At 47.9% G+C, this 26,234-nt stretch overlaps 1 protein-coding gene across 6 annotated transcripts in view; it reads right to left on the reverse strand.

The window, feature by feature from the left end:
* The window catches only part of LOC118206278 (PDZ and LIM domain protein 5-like), a 91,847-nt gene that overhangs the window by 53,366 nt on the left and 12,247 nt on the right, over window positions 1-26,234 (reverse strand). For all 6 annotated transcript variants that reach the window (XM_035378755.1, XM_035378758.1, XM_035378756.1 and 3 more), the window contains exon 3: window positions 245-396. In XM_035378755.1, coding sequence (XP_035234646.1) covers window positions 245-396 — 152 coding nt within the window. The remainder of the gene's footprint in view (window positions 1-244; window positions 397-26,234) is intronic.

A 26,234-nucleotide genomic window follows, 5' to 3' on the forward strand; every position in this document is an offset into this window, starting at 1 on the left:
AGTTATGAATGTATATACTTAAAGGGAACATTTTTGTGTTACATGCTAAAAATTTCATTTCAGGTAAAGAAAATAAAGGCGGCCAAATTATTTAAAGAGATTTGGAATCAAGGATGTAAAGGATTTAGTGAAACACTAACATGAGAGTCGGTAAAGAACAGGCTGGCGCATTAAAAGCGAAGCCCGCTTTGCGACAGGTTGGCGCTGAAGCAGACCGGAGGCGGAGGAGTACCGCGGGGCTTACTTCTGCAAGGAGAGCTCCAGGTTGCCGGCGCAGGCCTTTATTTTGTTCTGGGCCTCCAGGTGGTTCATCCCCTCGGTGGCGATGCCGTCGATGGACAGCACCAGGTCGCCCACGGCGATGCTGGCCTTGGCCGCCTTGCCCCCGTCTGTCAGCTGCAAAGACACAACGGCACCGTGACAAAGATGCTCCACTGCTCCTGCTCCTGCTCCAGGTTTGGACAGAGAATGCTGTTCGGATTAATTGTGCTCCTACTCCAGGTTGGGACAGAGCACTGTTCGGATTAACCGCGCTCGAGCCCAGATTTTCAAAAATATTCGCTATTATTTACACAGGTGAGTCCAGTTGAGATAGAAATCTGATTTCCAACCCCAGAGGTCACGGCATGCGGCATAAAATGCTCTCAATGCCCTTGAGGGTCAACAGAAACTCACTGGTTTTTTTTGTGACACATGCAAAACATTTCAGCAAAAATATGTTAAACACAGATTCAATTCATTTTGACTGTAAAATGAGAATAATTCTGCCATGTCTCCGATGTCTTATGGAACATTTAATATGAAGAATTTTCCCCCAGCCCACCAATAGCTGTACTAAAAATAATCTGATTCAAAGCTCAGGAGATAAATCTGAACAAATGTTGGTGAATAGAGACAGACAGAGAGAGGCGGTGTCACAGGGAGGACAAGCAACGTGAGCAGGCTAATATGCTTTCCCTCTAACATATCCCGCCGTAGATTTCTGCGGTTAATGATTTAACTGTCAACGTCAAGGTGGCTTGCATCTGGTGTACAATCAAATATTAAACAAGCAGACCGTTGCGATCGCCACGTTCCACAAACAAGAATTCCCCCAACAGAAGACCCGCGTACTTTCCAACTTTCCAAGTTAAAAAGAACTGTACATTGCTCCCACTAAACGTGATCCAGAAGTACTCTTTCCAGACGAATGCTGACAGACTACATCGTTTATGTATGCAATAACAATTAAATAAATTATTTTACAAATCGTTCCCACAAATGGCAGATGTTATTCATTTGCTTACACACCACTTTGGAATCAAAACGAATTAATCTACCAATGGCAGGTAATTGTTATTCACTTTGAGAAGAAACAGGTCTCTCTGGTCTTGGGTGACATTCATGGCCTTATCAGAACTAATAAGCTTTGTCAGTACAGGCACTCTGAATTTCCATGGAGATGGTAGAAGAAACAGAGGAGGCCAAAAGGTCGCAAATGTCACATTGAACATGCAGATGTTCCATCTCGAGATCCCTGCACTGATATACTGTCTTCAAACTTTTACTGGTCCAAGGACCCCCACCCAGGCATAAAGGTATTCAGGGGACCCCCATGATAAGTTAAATAGGGCTGTATTTAAAAAGTTTTTACATTTTGTACCTCCAAGGACCCTGAACTGCGTAACTTGAATTAATTAGTCCAAGTAAACGCAGGGAGTTTTGAAGGTTTACACAATGGATTCCCTGTGATATTCCTTGTGATATTCCCTGTTGTTCAATACGTCCTTGATTTATCATACTTGTGGCTTCTCTTCGAAAACAAACACAAATAAAACCCTCCTGCATGTTGGAGTAATTATCAGATGGCAAAGGCTGGAGTTTGTACAAAGCTAATTCCCAAACTTCAAATGTTGCTTTTTCACGAGAAGGAGAAGGGGTGTAATGTACACAAACAGTCCTGTTTGCTTGTGGTAGCATGCAATTAACGTGTTTGAAAACACATGCTTGTCATTTAGTTCAGTAATTTAAAATAATAGCAACTGGAATGGAGCATTAACATTTTTCTTTTTTCTTTTTAAACAAGCAGATTGTTCCAGAGCACAATTTCACACAGGGCACATGAAATCTTCCACATAGCCAAGCTGGATGCGTCTTGCAACACAACCCAAAGGCACATTCAGGATCATCTTTCGGTACAGAACCCCATCCCAGAACCTAAGTAGATCCGTGAAGTATATTGAAAACAGTCCACGGCCGTCGCCTGGGGACAGATCCGGGACCGGGCTCACTGATGTTATCCCAATGGAGCTCTGAATACAATCCAATAGCATCTCACGGTTTAATGCGGAATGACCGGGTTACCCAATCAGGTCATGCGATTGTAAATCGATATGCTTTCCACTCAGTACCATTCAGCTTCAGTACACTTGTCAAACAGCATCAGAGAAACCCGTCTACACTGTATCTCCATGGCAATAAACGTGTGGCGTGTCCATTTTTTCCCCTTCACGCATTCCTCTGGTACCGTTAACGCACGCACACACACACACGCGCACACGCACACACACGCACACACACGCACACACACGCACGCACACGCACGCACACACACGCACACACACACACACACACACACACGCACACACACACACACGCGCACACACACAAAGTCTGTGCTGTTACAAAGTCTGACCACCGCCGCCTGCTTGTTCCCACACACACAAAAAAAAGCACATGTTCATCATATGCCTCCCCATATCTGGTCCCCACGGAAACAGAAGACACACGGCAGCATGTGCACTCCTGCAAGGCACTGGAGCTTAGCACGTTTAGCACGACCACGTGGCGGACATCTGGATGCACGTTTCCCCCACTGTTCCCTCAGCTTTTCTCATCGGCCTTCAAACTAGCAGATGACATCCCCCAGCACTGCGCACTAACGGTTAAACAGCTGTGGCTGTAGCTCAGGGGCTGCGGGTTTGAATCTCGAGGCCTGGCCTTGAGCGAGGTGCTTAACCTGAACTGATTCTGTAAACACCTCACTGCAGACACAGCTAAAATGTTTCAAAAAGAATGCCAGCTATGCGAGCCTCTCCTGATAATGGTGTATACTTAGCAAACATATAATAAAAAATGATTGACCCGGGATGGCGGGCTGAGCTAGCCCCAACCTGAGCGCGTTGAGGTAAGATGCACAGGCTCCACCCCCATTATCAGACTCGCCTTAGAGGAGAGGAACAGGTCACCAAGGAAACAGAAAAACAAAGAGCTCAACCACCCCTGTGAATTCCACAGGCCAAATTACGTGTGAACCCTCAAATCCTGATTTCAAAATGGTGCGGGGCGGCAAATATATACTCGCTGAACTGCCGCAAACTCATTTTGAAAAGAGTGCAGTTCCAACTGGGAACACTTAAGAGTTTCCTCAAATGGTCCGTGTCCTGTTTGCTTGCTACAACAAGGTCACCAGGTGGCACTCAACCTTAAAATTAACCAAATATTCCAAAAGCTTTGAAAAAAAATGGCACTGGACAGACACAGAAATTATTAATGATACTAATATACTTGCATTAGGGATAAGATACAAAAAAGAAAATGCTGGACACATAAACATGCCATTATTCTCCCATCAAGAGCCTATTCAAACCCGGCGTAGTCCTTCAGCTTTCATTGGCTGATGTAAGCACTCCATTCACCTCCATGCTGCAGCCACTCTGAATGCACAACGCCAGACAGAGAGAATGAATCACCGTGAATCGGCTCCGTTAGGGCCCAGGTCACAGGCCTGAATCGGTCACAGTCACGGTTAGCGAGGGGCGCGTGAGCACGGTGGCTAGCCGGGGCTCCCTGGCGCGGAGAGCGACGCATCCGCCAACGTCGCGATTCACGGCGGCTCAGAGGCGGTGGCCAACCGGGGCGGGACGATCTTAGCGAAGGATGACAGGAAATTTCCGGCCAATCGGATCCTTTCACGCTCCTGCGAGACGCGCGCAAATCGGAATTGCAGTCCTTTTATGGAAGAGAGAGCACAGCGCACGATCCATATATGAGCAGTCCATCATCGGAGAAAAAGAGGGGTGAAAAAAGAAAGGAAGAGCGTGGCAGTCGGAACTGCCAGAACGTTGACGGTGAGACGGATGTCGCGTAGCATCTACTGGAATTCTGAAAGTTAAGCAATCCGGTAATAAAGGCAATCAGTCAGGGAAAAATAGCTCCCCGAATATTTTCCCTGTCACCGCCATCACGTCCGTGTTAACACACACTGACAGGGTACAATACACGCCATACGGGGTAATCAGATTAACCACAGACATTTCCAAATTCTGCCAAATATGGAAAAAACATACTAAAGTAGCAAACAGCTTATTTATGCAAAAAGTGTATAGAAAACTAAACCTGACAGACGACTTGGCTAAAATTAGGTATAATGCTGAATTGGCAAACCATTAAAGTGTTCTGCTTAGTCCACTGAGACAAATCAGCGGACAAGATTCCTCAGGTATTTAAATGGAAGTACCTGTCCAAAGGAAATACCTTTCCGATGGGTTTACTTCAGGAAAAGCCATTTTGCGATTCTGGATCTTTCATATACGCTTTGTAAAAATAAACAGTTGAACCCCAGTCAGTGGTTATTCATTTTGGTTTGGTTATAGGTTTATATATTTGGTTCGGTTTTAGGTTTCATATTAATTATAAGAAACAAAATAAACATTAGCTATATTGTTTTCTGAGAAAACCTTATTATAAATGTAATGTTTTATTTTAATTTCATGCCCTCGCCTGATCCCAATTACTCAAAAAAAGCATGTCTTTCTTTATTGTGTTTGCTGCTTGTTTAACAAGGACAGTAATGAAAACTTTGGCGCTACTTCCAGCTACGCACAGCGACGGCGGTACGCGGGAAGGGTGGGGCGGGGCAGCTAGGCGAGGAGGCTGGGCGGGGCGGGGCAGCTAGGCGAGAAGGCTGGGCGGGGCGGGGCAGCTAGGCGAGAAGGCTGGGCGGGGCGGGGCAGCTAGGCGAGAAGGCTGGGTGGGGCGGGGCAGCTAGGCGAGGAGGCTGGGCGGGGCGGGGCAGCTAGGCGAGAAGGCTGGGCGGGGCGGGGCAGCTAGGCGAGAAGGCTGGGCGGGGCGGGGCAGCTAGGCGAGAAGGCTGGGTGGGGCGGGGCAGCTAGGCGAGGAGGCTGGGCGGGGCAGCTAGACGAGGAGGCTGGGCGGGGCGCAGACGGTCAGGTGGTTCGAAGGCTGAGAAATCGGCGGGAAAAGGAGTGACGGACGTGGCCGGCGCATTAGCGCGCTACACAGGAAGTGCTCGCCGGAGCTTTCAGACAGGAAATGGGGAGCGTGATCACAGCGCTCACGCCTCCCTCGTTGCGGGAGGGGAACAAGGAGCAGCCGTTTCCTATCGGCGCCCTCCAGGCGTCTCCAGACGCTCACAAACCGCGAGGAGGAGGAAGCTCGTCGCCGTGCCACGACGGTCTCTTTAATGAGCGCGCTAAAAGCTCTCTCTCTCTCTTTTTAAATAAATGCCTATCCTGTCAACCACAGACAGCATATCCAAAAATCCATTAAAGACGGATCTTTATCCGTGTGGCAATCTTTGTCTGAGCAGAATTCAGAGTGAGATCACGTGCTACAACTCCGGAAAGTCATTTGTGCCAGATCAGCAAACTTTCGCTTGACGTACAGCAGCCTGGTTCCAGCTCAAAAGAGGAATTGCACAACAGACCACAACAGACCTCTTTACCGAAATCCTTTCTCGACATTAATCATACAATTATCACTTCACTTTAAATTAAGTTTAACATCCTTGGAAAACAATTTTTTTTTGGAGAAGCAACCAAAAGAGAAATGGTTCAGTTGTGCATACCACGCTACTTAGTCAATCAGCCGTACAATATTGATTCATGAAAAAATGTTTTGTGGTGGTTTCTCTTCTGAGTGACTACTCTGTGGCTTTCTTCCTTGGCGTTTGGTAGATTAAGGCATGCCAAGAGAAGGAATGTCAGGAATGAAACTCGCCGTTAATGTTCTCGGGAACAGACAAACTGCACATTCATACTTACGCAGTGATGCACACGCTCATAAACAGATCACACGAACGTCCGGGAGCGGGCACAGGATGCTTGGATTTACCGTCCAATTATACTGTGCATGACGCGAGAAATCATCAACCCATAGAGTATGCTCCTCAAGCCACACATTCAACTTAATATGACATGATAGATCCTGGTCCAAATGCACAGAAAACGAGCCAGTTTAATAGCTATTAGAGCCCACAAATATCTTGTGAAGAGAAGATATAGATGCTTGACTACAGCCTATTTCCTGGGAAAACGTGGTTTTCTTATTTTGCCCCAGAAAGTGCTGTAGAACGTTCACAGGCCCGAAGTAAGACACAGAATATTCTTCCTCTGCTCTCTTGACAAACCGAAAATAGAGCACAACCGCTTAATTACCTTCATTTTGCAGATGCGAATACGGAAAACAAAATGGCCGTTTGCGGCTCTGCGAGGCTGTCAGGAAGGCCTGAGACGAGCCCTGCGGGGCAGAGGCCAGCGAGAGAGCCGTGATCTACGCGGGTCGCAGCGGCGAGCTCTGAGGAAAGCTGTTTACGAAGAAGCGTAAACGCTAATGACTCGCTGCCCCATACCGAAGGCTCATACCGCGGTTCCGCCTTTTACAGAAGTATTTGGGCCGTCACACGCAACACCCCCACAAAATTAAACTGCCGAGAAAAAAGGACAACTTCTGTAAATACTACGAGTGCAGGAGCTACACGGTTTGAAGGACATCCTGCGAGGTGCATGGAGCGCCTCAAGTGCTGCCGACAGTCCTCTTCACGTCCAGACCTTGATCGGAGTTCAACATCAGCGTCTTTTTCTAAGTGCTCAGCTCCTGGACGTATCGGATGATTAAAGTTGCTCGCTGTTGCGGGCTGAGCCTTATTACTGACACATCTCTAGATCTACCCTGAGCTCCGCAAGCAGCCGACCATGACTCAATGTGGCACAACTGGTTTTTACCAGCTAAAGGTCTCCTTGGCTTGTCGCGGCATTAGCACCTTGCAGCTAACTCAGCAAGGTCTTCTCCTGACACTTTAAACAACAATAACTCTATTCTTAAACACTTTTAAGTATTTTTATGGTGTTACATAGACATACAAACCACCTAATTATTCGTAAAAACTTTATCTCACAATGTATCCTATGGTCTTAAACACGACTTAATATCCGATAGGTTATTGGTTCATTGCAGTTGAGACGAAATGGCTCAAGCGTGGGATTGATTCAACGCGAACTGAAAATGAATAACTTCAGGAAGTAAGTGTGAAAAGATGGAAACGGGGTCAACGTATAGCGAGGAGCGCCTGTTCGGCAGTATCATTGAAGAACGGGCCCAGGCTCGAGGTGTTGCGAATGGATTTCCTCATCAGACGCTGCAAACGCAGCTCTTCGAATCAGACCAGCTTCAGACAAATGTCACAGGGGTCAGGAACACTTCTAAAAATAGGATCGGGTGGGAGCCCAGGGAATTCTGCCCATGTGTGCAGCGATTCGGCTGAATGGAGACGTACAGAGGAGGATGTCTGTCGTCGACACTTCTGGAAGTCCTCTACATAAACAGTGCTCTTAACTGTGCTCTTGTGTGCTTAAAAACACAGAGCACGGTTACAACGAGCTACAGTTCTGTGGGTGTGTTAGCCAAGCCCACTGAGGTATAGAGCATGAGGGAGAGAAGGAACAAGGGAGGGAAAGAGAGAGAGAGAGAGAGAGAGAGAGAGAGAGATTCTGCCAACAGTCAATTGCTTCCATGTGTCCTTCCCATAGCTTTTATGATACAATTAGCCCAAATAACCTCAAGAAACCTGAGAAGCACACAGTGCATTACTGCAAATCTAATTGGAGTCAACAATCTGCATCCACAAAGATGTTTCTGATAAGTTAATTGATCATTAAGAGCAAATAATCCTAATGATCTAAAATGACTAATTACTCAATTACTCCAAGCCAATGTTGGCTTACAACAGGTCTAAACAATACTTCACTTCACCCCGGTCTCGGTTTGTCACCTGAACTGCACAGCGAGATGTGGTGCGGTAGTCTGTGGAGCAGAAAAAGACCTCCAGCCAAGTGGTCCATTACGAGCACTCATAATCGCTAACCGACCAAACACTGAGCTCCATTTGTGATGATTATATCTGAGCCAGCGAAAACGCATGTGGCCTAGACGTGTCTCTTGATGTAGCGTCCAAAACATTCTAAAATAAGTGGAAACATACAATGTAATTATGTGGCCTTCGAGGGTTCCCATAGGGTTTCAGAGAAAGTGGCCAAGTGTGTGTATGGGTGAGTGTGTGCGTGTGTGTGTGTGTGTGTGTTTGCATGCGTGCATGCGTGTGTGTGAGTGCATGTGTGTGTGAGCATGCGTGTGTACGTGTGTGTGTGAGTGCACGTGTGTGTGTGTGTGTGTGTGTGTGTGTGTGTGTGTTGTGCTTGTGAATAAATGCCTGTCTGTGTAGGTGTGGCTTTTACGCGAGCTTCAGGAAATATTAGCCATTTGAAACAACAGACCACCCAGGCGGGGGACCCGTCATTAATAATTCATAAATCGGGTCACACTTTTAACGCAGAGCGTTCACAGGAAGCGCCACAATGAGAGAGGGCCGGAGCAGGGGGCGGGACTTTGGGACAGGAAGCCACAGCCGCCATTCCCGCTGAGAAGGTAAACGCGGAGAACACGCCCGGAGTTCCCACGGCGGGTCCGGGCCTGTTTGTGTTGCCCCTGGCAACGGGAGAGGGGAAGAGGAGGGGCCGGGTATCCTGAGCACAAACAGGGCTCCATGCCCTAGGTGGACCAGGGTGGAGTAAAGACCAGGGTGGAGTAAAGACCAGACTGGAGTAAAGAGCAGGGTGGACCAGGGTGGAGTAAAGACCAGGCTGGAGTAAAGACCAGTGTGGAGTAAAGAGCAGTGTGGAGTAAAGACCAGGCTGGAGAAAGTTTCCAACCACTACCTCCTCGTGCAAGCAAGGTGAGACAGGGCCAAAGAGCTTGTATATATCTGGAGTCCAGACAGCTTCACTTTTCAAAGTTTTCAAGCAAAGTCATACAGCTTTCATTGTTCTTTATGACCTATGAATAATGTCAAACCGATTAAAGTGCTTTTGCAGCTAACAGGTGGCTGGGACACAATAAGTGGTGAAGCGATTAAGTAACCAACTGGCGTGAACGTCGTAAGGAAACAAACAACTTACCAACAATCGCTCCTTTCTTAAACACCTTTCACCCACTCTTTCTCTCCAGTCAAAACAAAATGTGCTTTGTTGGTATGGCAGTGCAAAACCGGTATGGCCAAAGGCGTTACAAAGCAGAGAACACTGCATAGTGCTGGAGCATTATTTTCTTCATTACACCAGATTAGAATGATTTATAAAGAGTCACGCAAACATGGACCGATGAAACACACTTAATTAATGTCTTCTCATCCACGGTCAGCTCGACAGCCTTATTTAAGCTCTGGATCTCTTACACTGCATACATCCACAATGCAGCGCAAGCAAAATTCTTCCATCTCGGCTGTTACAATTATTTAACAGCGATCAGTTAACTGGGACTCAATCATAATCCGAAGAAGAACTTCACAGATTCAGCAGTACATGTGTGGTCTCCTTTCCCATTACTATCCAGAAGCCCAGGCACCCCCGCCCCCTCACCCCCCTCCCCCCCGGGCCCCATACCAGCCAGCACTGACCTCCAACAGCCAAACACAATCAGACAATTCAGGCTTTTACTGTCTTACATTTCACCTCCCGATGACGTTTGCACTGCGCAACGCAAACACACCGATTTGGAGAATCCGCAGTCGAGCGGCTAGACTCAATATGGAAACCACCAGGTGCTCCCGCGCTCTCCGAGCCAACTCACATTCGGGAAGCTGAGATGCAAACTTTTTTTTTCTGGCCGAAAGTTACCCTCTCTCCCTGCCTCCAGTCTCCCCGGCAGAAAAATGAAATGTTTATCTTTCCCGTGTCTGCGTGATGTCTTCAACATGTGCTCGTTATTCAGTGGCTGCCGTTACCTTCCCAAAAACTCTGCAACCACCTTGGAGACCCCTCTGCCTGATAGCGAACCCCGACCATGGCGGTACTGCCTGTGGTCGACAGCCATATAGGGAAACGCATGACTTCAGTCAGCCAGATCCCCAATGGTCAATTACGGCCCACAAATCCACCTGTTCGGCTGCCCAATCAGAGGGTTTGTCAGCACTCTCCTGAACCAATAGCAGAGCTCAGGGCAACTGAATATGATTGGGCATTCCAAACTTGGGAAAAAAAGGGGAAAAAGCATTAAGAATTTTATGTCCATTACAACTATAGTAGCTTGGGCTACAGCAGCTGATGGGGACTTTAAGCAGTTTTGATTATGAATTTAAACACAACCAAATATATTCAATATGCTGCACGCATCATAATGTCCTCTTCAGAGGCTCAACGAAGGCTTCAGTAAAAACATAATTATGTAAAGCTACCCTGTTGGCCCCGCTTTCCCCTAAAATATATATTTCACAAAGCCATAACTCCATGTGGCAGTTATAATGCTCCGCGTAGCCTGAGGTGCGTACTGTAACGCTGTTCTTCTTTTCTTTTTTTTTAACGACCGGCCGTGGGACGTGGGAAACAGGTGCGTCCCTCGCGTCGTTCGACTGGAACATCTGTCGGCGTCGCCCGAAACCGCCGTCCCACGGCGCGCTCGCAGAAACGTTGCGTCACCTCCCCGAAGACGCGGACGAAGAGAACGGCTTTCTCGACGAACCGCAACGCCGTGACACCGGCACGCCCCCAAGAAAAACAACGGCTCGGGAAAAACCGAAACGGAATTTGGCGATAAGAGAACGAGATCGGGAGAGAGATAAAGCCGGACGGAAAGAGAACGAGCAGACGTGTGAGCTCTCAGGCCGCGGAACCCCTTTCCAGCAGTAAAAAGTTTAGTCTGGAGGAGAGCGAGGGGCGTATTATAGCCCTCGTCTGGACGTTTTTGGGAGACGTGGGGCCACGCCTTATCCGTGCGCTTACGCATACCCAAGGACTAGAGCTCCTGAGACTGACGGGACTGATCAAAAGCCCTGAGCCACAGCCTGGGTGCCCAGCATTAATAACACGCATTGGCTACCAGGATTAAGACATGAAGGTGAGGACCACACCCTCAGTACTGCACACAGCAACCGCAGTTTGGTGCCAGGAAAACTCACGTTTATTCGCACAGGACGCCAATGTTAAAAACAGGGGCGCTTCAGAGATGGTAAATCTTGCTCACAACTGAATAATCTGGCAAGCTAAAACACGAGGTTTTGGCCATCTCGTTTACCCTTTTCTGACATTTTTCTATGATTCCACTTTCAGGGCTAGGCCCTGTATTAGCTGTCTGGGCAAAAAACCCTACCCTTTGACCATTAAACATGGAAAATAAAACACATTTATCCTTCTTATTTATGTCTTAACTTGAGCAGGACCTGTGAACCGTAAATGCCTTGTGTTATGAGATACCAGCGCAGATGCTTTACAGATGTCTGACATTTCGCTGGAGTACAGAGAGAAGTACAGTAAGTATCCAGGTGCACCTCAAATAGAACAGGCCTTCACCCGTTTCTCCAGCCTGGTTTCGGTCAGCTCCCTTCTGACAAGCATTGCCCAAACCCCCCCCCCCCCACCCCCCTCCCCGGCCATTATTATACACCAAACATACTCCATCAATTTGAGATCTCAGGAGTCAGCCAGACCAGGCCCGGTACAAAGGCTGCAGGCCTAAAGTTAGGCCTTCGAGCTCCAGAAACCAGGAAGTGAACTTTATGAAGAGCAGGTGACCAGGAGACGCGGCACAGAACAGGATAGAGCCATCACTCTCACTGCAGGAGCAGACCCCTCGTTTAGGGTCTTTCCCCTGGAGAGCCGAGCTGCGCAGGTAACCCCGCAGCAGGGCGTATATTATTACTGCCACGCGTCTGGATGTATACGCCCCAGAGCGCGCAGACAGGCAGGAAGCCCGGAGCTCAAAGCAGCCGTGTGCGTCCAGGGGGGAGTCCAGCAGGGAAACAGAGTCAGAAGTTATAGACGTACAGCATTATGAATAGCTACTGTGCATTTACTGTTTTTAGTTTAACTGTATTGTACCTGTCCAGAGCAACCTTGAAAACCACAGACTTAACCTCAAATGGCTGTAACTGTAAAAAGGAATAATGATGTGAAATTAAAAATCTGACACTGGTGGGCGAAGCAGATCGCGGCCCAGCCTGAATCTCAGCCCCTCTCAGGCCCACTTCAGCCTAATGAAGCTGAGCCTCGGGTCCAAAGGTTCAGCTTCCTTCCAGCGTTCACCGGGGGGGGGGGGGGGGGGGAGCGTTTTAAGAGAGCCGCAGAACGCTCTCAGAACGAGAATCCCAGCGATACCCCGTCCCGTTTAGGAACCGGCGGTCTGATAAACAGAGCACCCGTACAGGGGCCGAAATCCCTTCACGGAAAGAGCTGGAAACAGAGCAGGCAGGGATCGCTTCAGCTCTCTTATTCCACACGTTAGATCTCCATGCGAGATTCGCTCATCGCAGAGCGCAGATTCGAAGTCGGCGTGCCACCCTCGCCCGCATGCTTGCTCCCGGTGCCCGGCCTTGTGCCCCCCCGGCCTTGTGCCCTTCGCCTGGCATCAAAGCTCCTGCCACGCTCCAGTGAGCAAAGGAGAGCAAGAAAAAGGGGGGGATGAAAAAGAGAGGGGGAAAAGAATACTCCGCGCGGGGCAGTAAATTTGGGGCTTCCTGGTCGGGTGCCGCCCGGTGGATGAGAAACACCTGAGCTCCCCGCGCCGTGGCGTGTGTCCGGAGGCCCTGGCGCAGCCCGGGGGGCGGGACACTCCGTGCCATCTGCTCGCAGTTTGGAGAAACCACACTTTTTACGAGCCGGACCGGCCCGCGGGCCCAGAGGGGGAACCGTAAAACACCCCTGTCAGAAGGCCCGCACCGCCCCGTCCATCTCCGCGGATCCGCGGAACAAATGTGTTCTTACAGAACAGGCTTTTTAAGAGGAGCCTCTTATATATCACTCACAGCTCTTATAATAACCGCTGGTGTACAGTGCTTTGGTAAAAAAAATACTAGTGTCCCTGCAGGGATTGAAATCCACACTGCAAAAACCAAACAAATAAATCTGTCTTAACAACTGTTTTAACCTTGCAATGACACTTGAAAGCTTATTTTTTTTCTCTCAAGTCCAAAATATTAACTTGTTTTAAGTTACTTTTTGCTTGCAAGTGAAACTGTCTTACCGCATTGACAAATCGTCAAACTGTTCCCAGAAACACAATCTGTACACATCTTGTTCTCAGTTTTTAAATATTTAAAAATGCAAGGAAGCATTTTTTGCTTTTGCATACTTTCGTGTCATTTTAATGTGCTCAATTAGTAAACAGAACTTCCCTGTAGGTAATGAAAAAGTGCTGGAAACTATTGCAAGACAAAGAAGTCAGAAGACAGGGTCATAAAATTTACATTAAAGCAGAAAAGGAGAAAAGGCATCGAGGCATTTCAGTCGAGTCAGTAGAGGCCAGAGATAAAGAGGGTCAGGACACGACACTATTCACTGAGAAATCAATGATTTAGCCTTGAGTTTGCACAGCTGTGTTATCTCAAAGGCGCGACGGGTTCACCAGCGGAGCCGGCGTTAGCCGCGCGGCGCGTTTCTGTGGTCGGACCCCCACAGATCACGGGACCACAGTAACACCAGCCGCCGTGCGTCTCAGCGCACGTCTTCACAGAAACACAAAACGGATTCACGTCAGGATAAAGATCAACCTTCTGTCCTTGGGTCTGAATCAGAACTGCATGATCCAAGAATATCCACAGACATCCCAATAACTGGATATCTATTAAAAAGACATCTAAGGACAAGTTTGAAAGAGGGCCAGAGCTTTGGGTCAAGAAACGGGTCACAGAACAAAGACTACAAGAGCAAGACTTTCAGCTCATAAGCCCCTCCCCATACAGCACAGGAGCCTGTCTGTGGTACAGGCACCCGTCTGTGGTACAGGAGCCTATCTGTGGCACAGGGTACAGGAGCCTGTCTGTGGCACAGGGTACAGGAGCCTGTCTGTGATACAGGGTACAGGAGCCTGTCTGTGGCACAGGGTACAGGAGCCTGTCTGTGGCACAGGGTACAGGAGCCTGTCTGTGGCACTGGAGCCTGTCTGGGGCAGCTGAGGCCTCCTCATTGGAGAGGGAAAAAGGCAGCTGGTATTTGGTTTCTCAGGAAAAATCTCGCAGCCCCAAAAGAACAGGCAATAACTACCTGCACCTTGCCAAGAGGCCTGTACAGAAAGCTTTCCTGAATGGGGGGTGTACCAGAGACAAACTGCTACACTAAGCATGTCTGACTGAACCAGTGAGAGAGGGAAATTTAGAGCAAACGTGTGTGTGTGTGTGTGTGTGCTTCAATGAACACCAGTCTACAGTGCATTCAGTAAAAAGAGGTAATAAAATAAATAAGGTGCATTTTTTAAATATAGTCCAGCTTCAGCATAACAAACCCTGCCAGGGTACAGTCAGCTAAGGAATAGCTAAGTAGCGGTCTGTGGCTAAAATGAGGTCAGTTTGGCACGCAGGCCTAATAATTTCCATGAAGCACAAATTTAAAGCTGACATCAGAGGTGTGAATGGGGGAAAAAATAGTACTACTGAAACACAAGCATGGCACAGTTTTTAGTTTTTGATTCCCCCTCTTCTTACCTCTTGAAAAATGCTGTGTCTTCGATGACCTTCGATGGTATTTAAAAGGCAAATGCGAGCTAGACCAAAGGTGTTAAACAACAGTTTCTCTAATTAACTGAATAACAGAAAAGACAGAAGAGTATTGGAATCCACAGGGAAATGCCTCATGAATGGATTCAGCATTACTACAGTTAAATATTCCCTACAGTTAAACATTCTCTATGTAAAAAATGAAGCACACTCTTTTTTCCAAAAACCTGTCTCCTCCGTCAAATGTCTTTGCTCAAACCTCCCGAAACTCAATACACAGTAGCATTCCCGAAATTGCATATTTTTCAAAAACGGCGGACAACCAGAAGAATAATTAGGAATATGGTATCTGACGTTGTATCAGCTTTCGCAGGGGCGAGCCCTGGCAGCTGCCTGCAGTCACACAGCACTGAAATACTGACATTTTTCTTTTTCCCTCCTTTTTTTCAGAGGGCCGATTTATTTTTTCTGAAGTAGGATACGGGTGTTTACATAAGTCCGCTGGGTCCAGGCCAGAGGCAGGGGTAGGGGGGTAGGGGGGTAGGGGTAGGGAATAGGGGGGTAGGGGGGTAGGGGGGTCGGAGGTTAGGGGGATAAGGGGGTAGGGGGGTACGGGGGGTCGGGGGGTAGGGAGGTACGGGTAGGGGTAGGGGGGTCAGAGGTTAGGGGGCTATGGGTGTATGGGTGTAGGGGGGTACGGGGGTATGGGTGTAGGGGGGTAGGGGGATAAGGGGGTAGGGGGTAGGGGGGTAGGGGAAGGAGAAACACTCCAGGGCTGCTCATTTTCGGTTCTGAACTCTGTCTACGCGCTCATCACTTACCGAGGAGTAACCGGCGAGCGGAGGAGCCCTCGATACCGCGCTTATCAGCGTCGCTCCGTCAGACAAACCAGGAATAAAACACACCAGAGTCTTCATTAAGCACCGAGGGCCGTCGCTCCAGACACTGAGCACCGGCTGAACCCTGAACAACCCCACATTTCAAACCCTGTTTCTGTATCGCTGTCTGGCGTGCTAAGACACATTATCCTGCACACGGACGCTCAATCTGTGCACTTACGGCTGGGCGGAAATTAATGGTGGACAGACAGTATCATGGCACAGCAAAATAGGCTGCTGTAATTCACAAAATGAAGTTGGTAACTTCAATATAAACAAGTGTGCATTAACATATTTGGAAATCTTTTGAAAATAGGTATAGTAGCACTCATTATTCTTTATCATAATCATGTATGATAGAGATAGAAGCCTGTGATTTTTTATTTACTTAATTTTTTTTACATATTATTCCAGAATATGTATTCATCGAAGATGCCTACATCTATGGCAACTGAGCATTACTTAAAAAGGCAAAGGTAACTCACTAAAAACAAGGGTAAAAAGAAGAAATAGGAAGATAATCTACCGCCTATAAGCCAGCTGTGTCTATATATAAATATGACTAATCCGGCAGTAAGAATCCACAGTGTCTGTAGAGTTTCACAAGCAGCCATGAAGCCCCATCATCTATCTAAGTGACTGAGCAGTCCTCTAATAACAGCTGCTATGGAGAACCTTGGATTCGGTCCGTCTGAAAATAGCTTGTGTGGTTCTTTCCCTCCGCGCATGAGATTCTCTAATAACCAACGCTGAAGTATTTATTCCCCAACAAATCTGGGGGAGAAGAAAAAAAAAGAAAGAAAGACTAAAACATCAATGTTCCCTCAAATGCCTCTCTGCGTCTTAGCCAAACCCACAAAACACTCTGCAGGCTTTTACGCCCCGAAAAACCAGATATAAATTTCTTACTAAAGCGTTCTGGGTCACGGCATGTCCCAGCCAAGCTTTTCCAACCAGCCCCGCTAGCAGCCGGCTAGCCTCTGGGAGAGAGCACGGTGTTTCTGGAAAACAGGTTCAACGCCAACGGTTAAACCTTGGGAAGCGGTCGACCGTTCTACAGCACAACGGCGTGGCAGCTCGCATAGCTGTGCGCGTGGGACACCAGAAGAAACCTTCGGGTTCAGACCCAGACTGACGTCATCATACAGATTCATGGCAACGGTGCTTTAACCTGATGACTTGTTAAGTCAAGTGCGGACGCAATCAGTTTCTTCTATGCTGACATGGATGACAGGTTAAGATTAACTGGATCTTAACTGGTACTTGTAGGGAGCCATACCTCTAAAGCATTGGTCAAGGGGGCTTCAGTAAAGGTCATGGCAAAGGGTGGTCTACCGGTTTATATAACTTAATAACTTAAAAATTCTGAGGGGACATGTCCATCAAGACATAAATATGTCATCCTTTTGCTTCAGAGGGATTGAAAGACACTTCATTTTCAACAGCACATATTCAGGAAAACAGCAGCATGATTGTACTCAGTCTCATGTCCAATGAAGGTTCTTGAAACGGTGGTTTGGTTGTCATGACTAACAATTAGTCTCATTCTTGACAGTGCATTCATTTACGTTCTAGCCCTGGGTTTGTGATTCTCAAAGAGAAAATGCCTCATCACGTCTCTCTGCACCAGAATGGAAAGTCCGGGCGGTTTTTTTAACGACGCACATTATCAATCCATTAACGTATAATTTTGCACAGAGGGGGAAAAAAAAAATTCCATCTGGGGGCCAAGAACCAGACAGAGCACGTGTTGTTTAGACTCTTGTGAGAAAAGGCTCTGCAGGGACATAAAATGCATTCTACAGTCTGTCCTGGGCCCCGCTATTTGTGGTTCTAAGGTTGTTTTGGGGGTCTGAGTCAGAGGCCTAGCCCCCTCAGCTAATGCAGCATTGAAAGTGATACGGAATTCCACCTCATGTTTTGTGGCGTAAGTGGGATTTATATTAGGATGCGAGAGCCCGGGAGGAATTCAGGAATGTCTGCAGCGTATCAGCTCAAGCTAATCCTGCTTTAACATGATTGTTTCCATCAAAAATAGCGCTTTACGTGTATGGTAAACTTACAAGCAACTGAAGAGTAAAAAAAAATAATAATAAATTAAGAAAAACACTGCAGCATTCCGAGGTCGAAGCTATCTGGCAGTGCTGACCGCACCAGACAAAGAACCACAACGATGAGCAGAGGGTATTCCACCCTTCTTATCCGCGGCTATAATTAACCGGTAAGTGCCAGGGCATGTTCGAGCCCAAGTGCCGATACCAGCGTAGCTGTGAAATCTTTACCAAACAAGGATCTCTGGGTAGAGTGGTGGGACAGAGGGATGACGTTTGGGGCGGTTCTCCTCAAAGTTAACTGGCTCCACTCGTCTGTCTGATCTTTCCGGACACAAAACTCGTCAGCGGTGTGGTCAAGCGGCCTGGTGAACCAATCAATCTCTCCTCCCCTCTCGTTCTCGATTTAGCGAAACCTTCTCGAGCTTTCTCCAGCTCCACACTCCACCCCATCTCTAGCACTCTCTCTGAAGCTTTGTCCCAATTAATTCTTTTCAAATTCAAAAGAACTCTTCAGGCATGCAAAAAAAGGAGGGGGGGGACAACATGCAAAACATTCAAATATAAGGACCTTCCCCCCCGCCCCCCCAAGACCTCTTTCATACTGATACAATTCGACATCTCCTCCCGCTCTCCAATCTCACCATTGTTCTTCCTTAATTTGAAAACAGTTTTATTGGCACGAGGCTTTGCCAGAACCCTCGAAGCTCAGATGAAACCCAAATGGAACTGGGATAGATTGGGACTCCACTGCATCCTGTCTGCCCCCCCCCCCCCCCCTTGACTGAGGTCTCAGTGAGTAGCACTGAGGAGCACGGGTGTCAGTGTTCAAATCGTCCGTGCAGGCCGTCTGTCCGACTCCACAACTCTAAACTTTATCTAGCATACCACCACAACCTTCCTGTGGAAACCTGCAATCTCGTTCTCTCAGTGTCCGACCGTATAATCCTGCACAACCCAAAACCCGACATTATGGTTTCACACAAGTAATGTAGACCAATGTGCTGTCGGACATTTTAGCTGCAAGAAGAGGATGTAGCTGGAGACAATGTAGTCATTACTCACTGGCTGACTGACTTGACCACTTTGCCAGCAGACATTGAATATGTCCACTCGGCTCCATATGTCTTATGGAAAAATGTTCTACAACATATCTCAAGCCACATCTACCACCTTCGGTTTTATCTTACAAGAACTTCCTGAAATGATGCAGGAACCCACTCAACGCACATTGCTGATTAAGTATCTGGAGTGGTACAATCAAATAAGAAAATGAAAAAAAATCACATTGGCTACACATGGTCTCATTAGGGACCTTTAAATTCACCTCGGGTAAATCTGTCTAAAATATTTGAACAATATTTCTAATAAGTTCTAATAAAGCGTATAAATAAATTAAGGCATTACAAAAACATTGAATAGTCAGCCATAATCACCCATGAGCTGGAACAAGTCTGCGATCGTACAAATTACTCAAAGTAACTCCAAGATACACGGACGTCCAACTACTTACGACCCAGTTAGGATACCAATTTTCTTAACCCAAGAAAAGCAGACTGACAGACAGGCGGTCTGAGACTTGTAAAACTGAAAAGGTTCATTGCACTCTCCCGGCTGAAACAAAAACAAGCCACCCAGCCAGGGGTTGAAGAGCAGCTTAATTCAGAGTTGTTTTGTATTAACAGCCCTGGTCTGGCAGTAAATCACAAAATACACTGAGTGAGAGGAACATGGGGAACAGGAGGCCTGGCCAAAGCGTCCAGACGACCGGTCATCCAGCGCAGACATGGTCTGTGACCCCTGACCCCTACTTTCCAGACCAGGGCTGACTACTCCCTGCTCATATTCTTCTGACAATTATCACTTCCTGCTTCTAACAACTCACTTCCTGTTTGCACTGACTGAGCTTGACGCTTTCTGTTCCTTTGCATATTAATGGAGAGAGGGAGAGAGGGAGAGGAAGAGAAAGAGAGAAACTGCAAGAGAGACATAAAAGAGGAAGTGAAGAATATATATAAATATTAGGCATTTCAAAGTTTTATTGTCAGTCCAAGTAAAACTACAGTCACTGTGTACGTCATTCACATTTAAAGCGCCAGAAGCTAAACCAAGCTGGCAAAGCTAGCCAGTTATTCTTTGGAATTTTTTCCCCCCTTTTTATCATTCATATATTTCACAGTGGTCATTCAGAAATGAAGACTGTGACTTAGTACCATGAGCATTCTAACTCACCAGGCCTAGTTCACTCAGGCTGTGTAGCTATGTGAAAAAGAAGTACATCCCTCTGGTAAATCATACACACAGGCAACAGCTCAAACTCCACAAGAACCGCTTCTGACCTGCCACATTCCACGCTTAGCCCTCATGCCAGTGCGTTGAGAGACACAAAAAATTTATCTCCGGTACATTCTTTTGAAAATACTGAACACCTGACCTTTTAACAGGCCACGGTACAGTGAACCCAAAGGCATTACGTCATCCGTGTCTCCGCTAGTTATTGTATGATTACCTGCGACGCCTACAGCTTTGTGACTGCTGTTATAGCAGCATGACACAAGAGTGAGATCAGGGGCAAGCCACGACAGCTTCTTACCTTGATCTCCTTTTACCTGTCCTGAAAGGAGAGGTCCATTATGAACTAAAGCCCATGAAACAAAGGTAAAGATCTGAAAAGGAGGGACTGACAAACGATGTTGATTTTAAGGTTAAAGCAAAATTAAGCAAGGATTAAGTTTTAAAACTTTCACCATGCCCAAACAGTTATTTTCCCACCAGACACCAGAGCCCTGGGTGCATGGCTCTACCGACTGATCTGGGATTAGGCAAACTTCCAATGCTACCTCTATAGGGTTGATGATTTCTAAACTCGCCAAACTGTTTATGAAGAAAAACATGACACTTGCATTTAACTGCGGGTCAAATTTATGGACAGAAGTTGATTGAATCCAGGCCAGGGTTTTGTGTCACAGTGGTACCCGTCAAGAACAGACACTCTCCTCTTTTTGACCCGGGCCTCTAGTTTTATTTAAGGCACTGGAAAGGAAACTGGTGAGTGGGAAGAAATCTAATCGGAGCCGGGAACCTGGTTTTCCTCATGTAACTCCGCCCACTGCCAGCTGATTGGCTCCTCAAAATTCTGAAAAAGATCACTTACGTTCAGTTCCTTTCTAGATGGAACATTCATTCTAAACAAAAACAAATACAAATATGCCTTTTTGATCTTGATCAGCACACTTTTCCAAAAAAAAAAGGGCAGAATGTACCATCATAACTTCCAATCAAAAATCAAGGCATAAATTCTGAGACAACCATCCCTGACAGTGAGAAATTGTTGACAGTTATTGCCTGTAAACGTGACGGACTATGTTTGGACAACTTGCAACAAAAACCACGGGGGTCAAAGAGCAGAAATATATTTCATCGGCAAAACCCTCCCCCCCCCCCGCTGAAGGCCCAATCCCAGCAGGCCCTGCCAAACAAAACAAAAACCGCAGTGTAGAACAGTCGGGATCAGGGAAAGCACTTTTTGATAAAGCCTTTTTTTCTGGCCTTGAGAATGTTTGCTTTAAATAAAAAAAAGTTTTGTTTAGGGAGAACGGTGTTGTTCCACACCAAAGCAGAGTAGTATTTCAGAGTAAATCTCAAGAGAGCAGTATGCTATAAACAAAATAACTCACTCACGTATACATCTATTTCAGGAAAAGTACAGGGGTTTCTCCGTTGCCAAATATATGATTAATCTATAACAACTGGGTAATTATAATTTTGCAATTAAGCTATTAAAATAAAACTGGGAAAAACACAAGGAAACAATACCTTGATAATCAAAATTCCAGCTCTGTAAGCACCTCATATTTATTATGTTATATGGCAGCAAAGTACGGGGCCCCACTGTTAGAGTGAATTATAAAATTTTTGGACAAAAGTAAAAGAATCCAGAATTAGAAATGAGTACAATAATACCAGATATGGTCTGAAAATAAATCCCAACCTGCCTGCAGAGCTGATCACCTTTCTCCATTCCTCTGGGTGCTCTGGTTTCCTCCCACAGTCCAGGGACACGCAGGTTAGGCTAACTGGAGAGTCTAAATCGCCCATAGGTATGAGTGTGTCTGAGTGGCGTGTGTGCCCTGCGATGGACAGGAAAAATGTCCAGGGTGTACTCCTGCCTCTCAATCCAATGCATGCTGGGATACCAGGAATAAGCGGGTATAGATGGTGGATGGATGGATTGCATTGTTTATTTTCATGTCCTCACCAGGTCAATGCGCATAACTGCATACTGGATGTTAGCAGAGCATCTTTCTGAAGCGTGCCGCAGAAGTGTCACCTGGGAATTGTAGTCATTTCCTGGGTCCGTGACCCCCACGGCGACCAGTGTGTGACTACACAGAGAGCTGCTCTGGGTTCCTTCCTCCCAGCAGAAGGATTTATGGGCGAAAAGCTGCTTCCAGGACACAAGAGGGGATTGTTCTTCCGTCAGCTCGTGTTTTCGATGGCACGCATCGAAGTTTCGCAGACACGTTCGAAAAACGGCACCGTCAATCTCAGCCCCCATCCAGGACGGGACAGAATCATGGCGGGGCGGTGCCGAATCCGCTCCCGTTCCCCAGCGTTTTGTGGGCTGGGGTGGGAACCTGACACGGCGGTGTGCGGCCAAGCCGCACGTCCAGGTTTCCATCGTCTGAACCCCGGAACGCTTTCACGAAAAAGTGCCGGAAGATTCCGGCGGAGTCGGCACATTTCAGGCGGGTCGACTCTGGAGGCCGCCGGCGGGGCGAGAGGAACCTCGCTGGGAGCGGCCGTGCGAGCTGTGGCCTCCTCAGGGCGGAGGCGGACTGGCTGCATCTGTGTCGGCTAAATGAACAATCACAAAATAGACTTCAATTCAAAATGTAAGGAGATCCTCCAAAAAAGGGCGAAAACGATATGATTTTCGAGTATGCCACTGGTGTTACGGGTTGAATTCTCTCTAAGGTCATTACGGAAGCAGTGTTGCAGGAGAAGCAATAATCTATTCGATTGTCACCCACTTAAAGGAAAAATAGCAACAATTAGGCCAACCATTAAATATTAAACATGTACCAGCTACACAGACGGAACTGTGGACTAGCACTTTCCAAAAAATAGCATAAAATGGTGCTCGGTAACAACATTTTTTACACAGTAATGGCCACTTGGCAAAATAAGGCTTCTGCCAATTTAATGAACAGTCTGTCAGTGCCTGGTACAGAATTAAGGGTCGCGTTCTGTTTTTAAATGATGCTATGCGTGCCTCACATTTAGGCCCAACCACATTTAGACCAAACCGGACAAACCGGATACTGGGGACGGAGACCGTGAAGAATTCAAACAACTCAATTTCGGGCGATATGTTTTTCACATTAAAGAGCCAAAGACTCGCCCTCTGATTTTCAGCAGAAGCAGAATTTCTGAACGCGGTGCCTTTCATGGGGAAGGATTAATGTTACATGAGATCTGACAGGAGGAGCCCAGATGAATTTATAGCCCGTGTGCTGTTTACATCAGGGGCCTACTTCTCTCTCAATCACTCCTTCACCTGGAGTATACCTGTACCCACATACCTCCTATCTCTGCTCATGCTCCTTCTCTATACGAGACACACCCACACTCACACATAAACACACCTGCATAGAGACACACACACGCACGCACACAGACACGCACAGCCACACACACACACACACACAGGCACAACCACACCCACACACATAGACACACACATACACACACACACACACATATACATATATACTGTGTATATCACATGCACACACACACTCAAACAGGTTATAAATAGGTTACTTCTGAAGCCGTGAGCAGTTAATCAAACGCGATAAAAATGCGGGCGGTATCCGGGCTACGGTGAGTTCTGCTGAGGTCTGCAGATTAAGGCGCCCTGACGAGCCTGCAGCTCCAGGACAGCGTGTGCTCCAAAGGGCCCAAATCAGCTGACTGCGCTCCTCCGAGCGTTCCGTAGGGAAGGCCGTCGCCCGTGACGACCCAGAGGACAAGGGCGAACACGGTCACATGACCGCGGCCCCGCGGCGAGGTCACAGGGCTCACACTGCGCAGCCGGAGAAAAGGCACAGCGTTTAAAAACCCTGCACTGGGACAGAGGGGTGGGTCCAGGGGCGCGTTCTGGATTTCGGAAACGAGAGCGAAATGCCAAAGTACACACATGCCCCGTACGGTGCAAGGCCTGTGGAGGGCCCGGTCCCTCGCCCTCTCTTTCACAGAGGCCGTCATGGAAAGGGGGGCGGGGGCGAGGGGGGAGAGGGGGGTGAGGGGGGTGAGGGGGGTGAGGGGGGTGAGGGGGGGGCAAGGCCTCGGCCCGCTCAGGATGTCCCAGGCCCCCGGAGTTCCGCTCCGAGAGGGAGGCGGCGGGAACGCTGGCCTGTTTTAAACATTTTCACACGGGCTGAATAAAGGCACGCTTGTGCTCGCCGCTGAACCGCGGCCAACTGCCGCCAGAGCCGCCGCCGTCGGTCAGAACAGGCACTGTCACCGCCCGGGGAAAACGAGGGAGGGAGAGAGAGAGCAGGGAAAACGAGGGAGGGAGGGAGGGAGAGAGAGAGCAGGGAAAACGAGGGAGGGAGGGAGGGACGGACGAGAAAAACGAGGGAGGGAGGGAGGGACGGAGAGACAGAGCAGGGAAAACGAGGGAGGGAGGAATGGATGGGAAAAACGAGGGAGGGAGGAATGGACGGAGAGACTGGAGCAGGAGGAGGAATTCCAGTCGTGTCAAACATCGTATCGTTCCGAAAAGACGCAAAGAATGCAACGCCGTGACCAGAGCGGGGCATAGAGGCAGCCGTCAGTCCACGGCGTGCCCACCTCTCCCAGCGGGCACCCTGCCAACGGGGCCTACCCTGCACGGGCCGCCCGCCCAACAGCAGACCAGGAAAAGCCAGGCCGGAAGGAGCAGGAAAGGAGGAAGTCTCAGACCAATATTCCGAGGAGTCTCGGAGGTTGAGGTTTCCGACGGAAGGTTTGTTTTTCCGGAAGGTTCCCCGATGGGCTCGGTGGGGTGGAACGCTCTACCTCCGCAGGCCGGCCCAAAAGAGGCCAGCGGTGAAGCCAAACTCTGGGAACAGGCAAAGAGAAACACGCAGGGCCTGACCTCGAGGCCTCCCTTTCATTCCTGAAACGCAAGAGAGAGAGAGCAGTAATCCCGCTACGTCACAAAATCCAGCGATATCAGACCCTCAGAAAATCACTGAGGCCTGACGGTCCCCCAAAAGTATTCTGTGTTTCCATTTAAGCAAACACAGAAAAACACGCAGAGGACCAGCCTCTGGCCTAAACACAGGAACCTGAGGTACACACCACAACGGACAAAAAAAACGTTGCCCTTTTGACCAAGCTGCAGCTACTATACCTTGCACACTGTCAACAGGGGTTTTCCCAGGATCCTTCCCTTCCAGGCGGTACACTTTGACCAGTGGAATTCCAGCAGTCAAACACGGGAAATTATTAAACAGCGAGGTGTGAAAGGTAGCAGGAGACTGGGGTCAAAGGTCGGCAATGGCATTCTGAATACAGCAGGGAGGCGTAGGGAGACGGCCTTTATTTTTGCTGGCACTGCACCATTTTCGCATTGTCCATGACAGACTGGGAGACAGAAGACGTGTGCGGTTTAATTAGATGTTTTATTTTTTATTTGGATAGGCTCTTCCCTTCTCAGACAGTGTGTCTTTTCTGTGTTATTTTGGCTACGTCAGCACCTGAAGCTTTTTTTTCAGGATAAATTCCAGACAGTTACAACTCACTGCAACCTGCTTTAGCGCCCGTCTTCTGTTATGGCCCGGTTATAAAACAGCCTGGCGGGCAAACGAACGACCAGCAGGGGGCGCCGGCGCATGATGAGAAGCGACCATCCCAGCTGACTAAAACCCGCGCGTCCCGGCCCAATGCTGACGTCAGCCGTGCAGGGTTGCCTGGCATAGCGGGCACTGGCACCGCCCAGATCAGATACCAGACCACGGAGCCCATCCATGACCAACAACAGAGCCTTAACAGGATGAGCCACCAAACAACCCCTCACATACTGCACTAAATCATCATAAGTGAACACAATATCTATGCGCCAGGCAACAAATGCTATTTTTGGCATTTTAATACACATACTGTATATACCATACATACAGAATAAGCTGTAGATGAGTGGAAAAAGGTTGACAGCTATGTGTTCAGTCGGGGAGTCGGGGAGAAATTTCGCGCAGGTATGAGATGATCACTGCCAAACGCAAAGCTAGTTTCATATGACCTGTAATGTCACACCACCCACACACAGAACCCACCCCAGACTCTGAACATCGCCATTTAAAACATATGGGTAAGAACTTCAGCCACCCTGGGGAGAACTAATCAGCATAAAAATGTTATAAAAGCCTTAAAACCCCAAAAAAGCATATATGTTTTAGCTGTTTCATAAGGGACAGTGCTCAGAAAGGCACTGGAAAATACCTTCAGAGTAGATTAATGCACAGCCAATCCAGAAAGATCACAGATCCATCCCCATCAATC

The sequence above is a fragment of the Anguilla anguilla genome, chromosome 10 (genome assembly GCF_013347855.1).
Source record: "Anguilla anguilla isolate fAngAng1 chromosome 10, fAngAng1.pri, whole genome shotgun sequence".
Classification (NCBI taxonomy): Eukaryota; Metazoa; Chordata; class Actinopteri; order Anguilliformes; family Anguillidae; genus Anguilla; species Anguilla anguilla.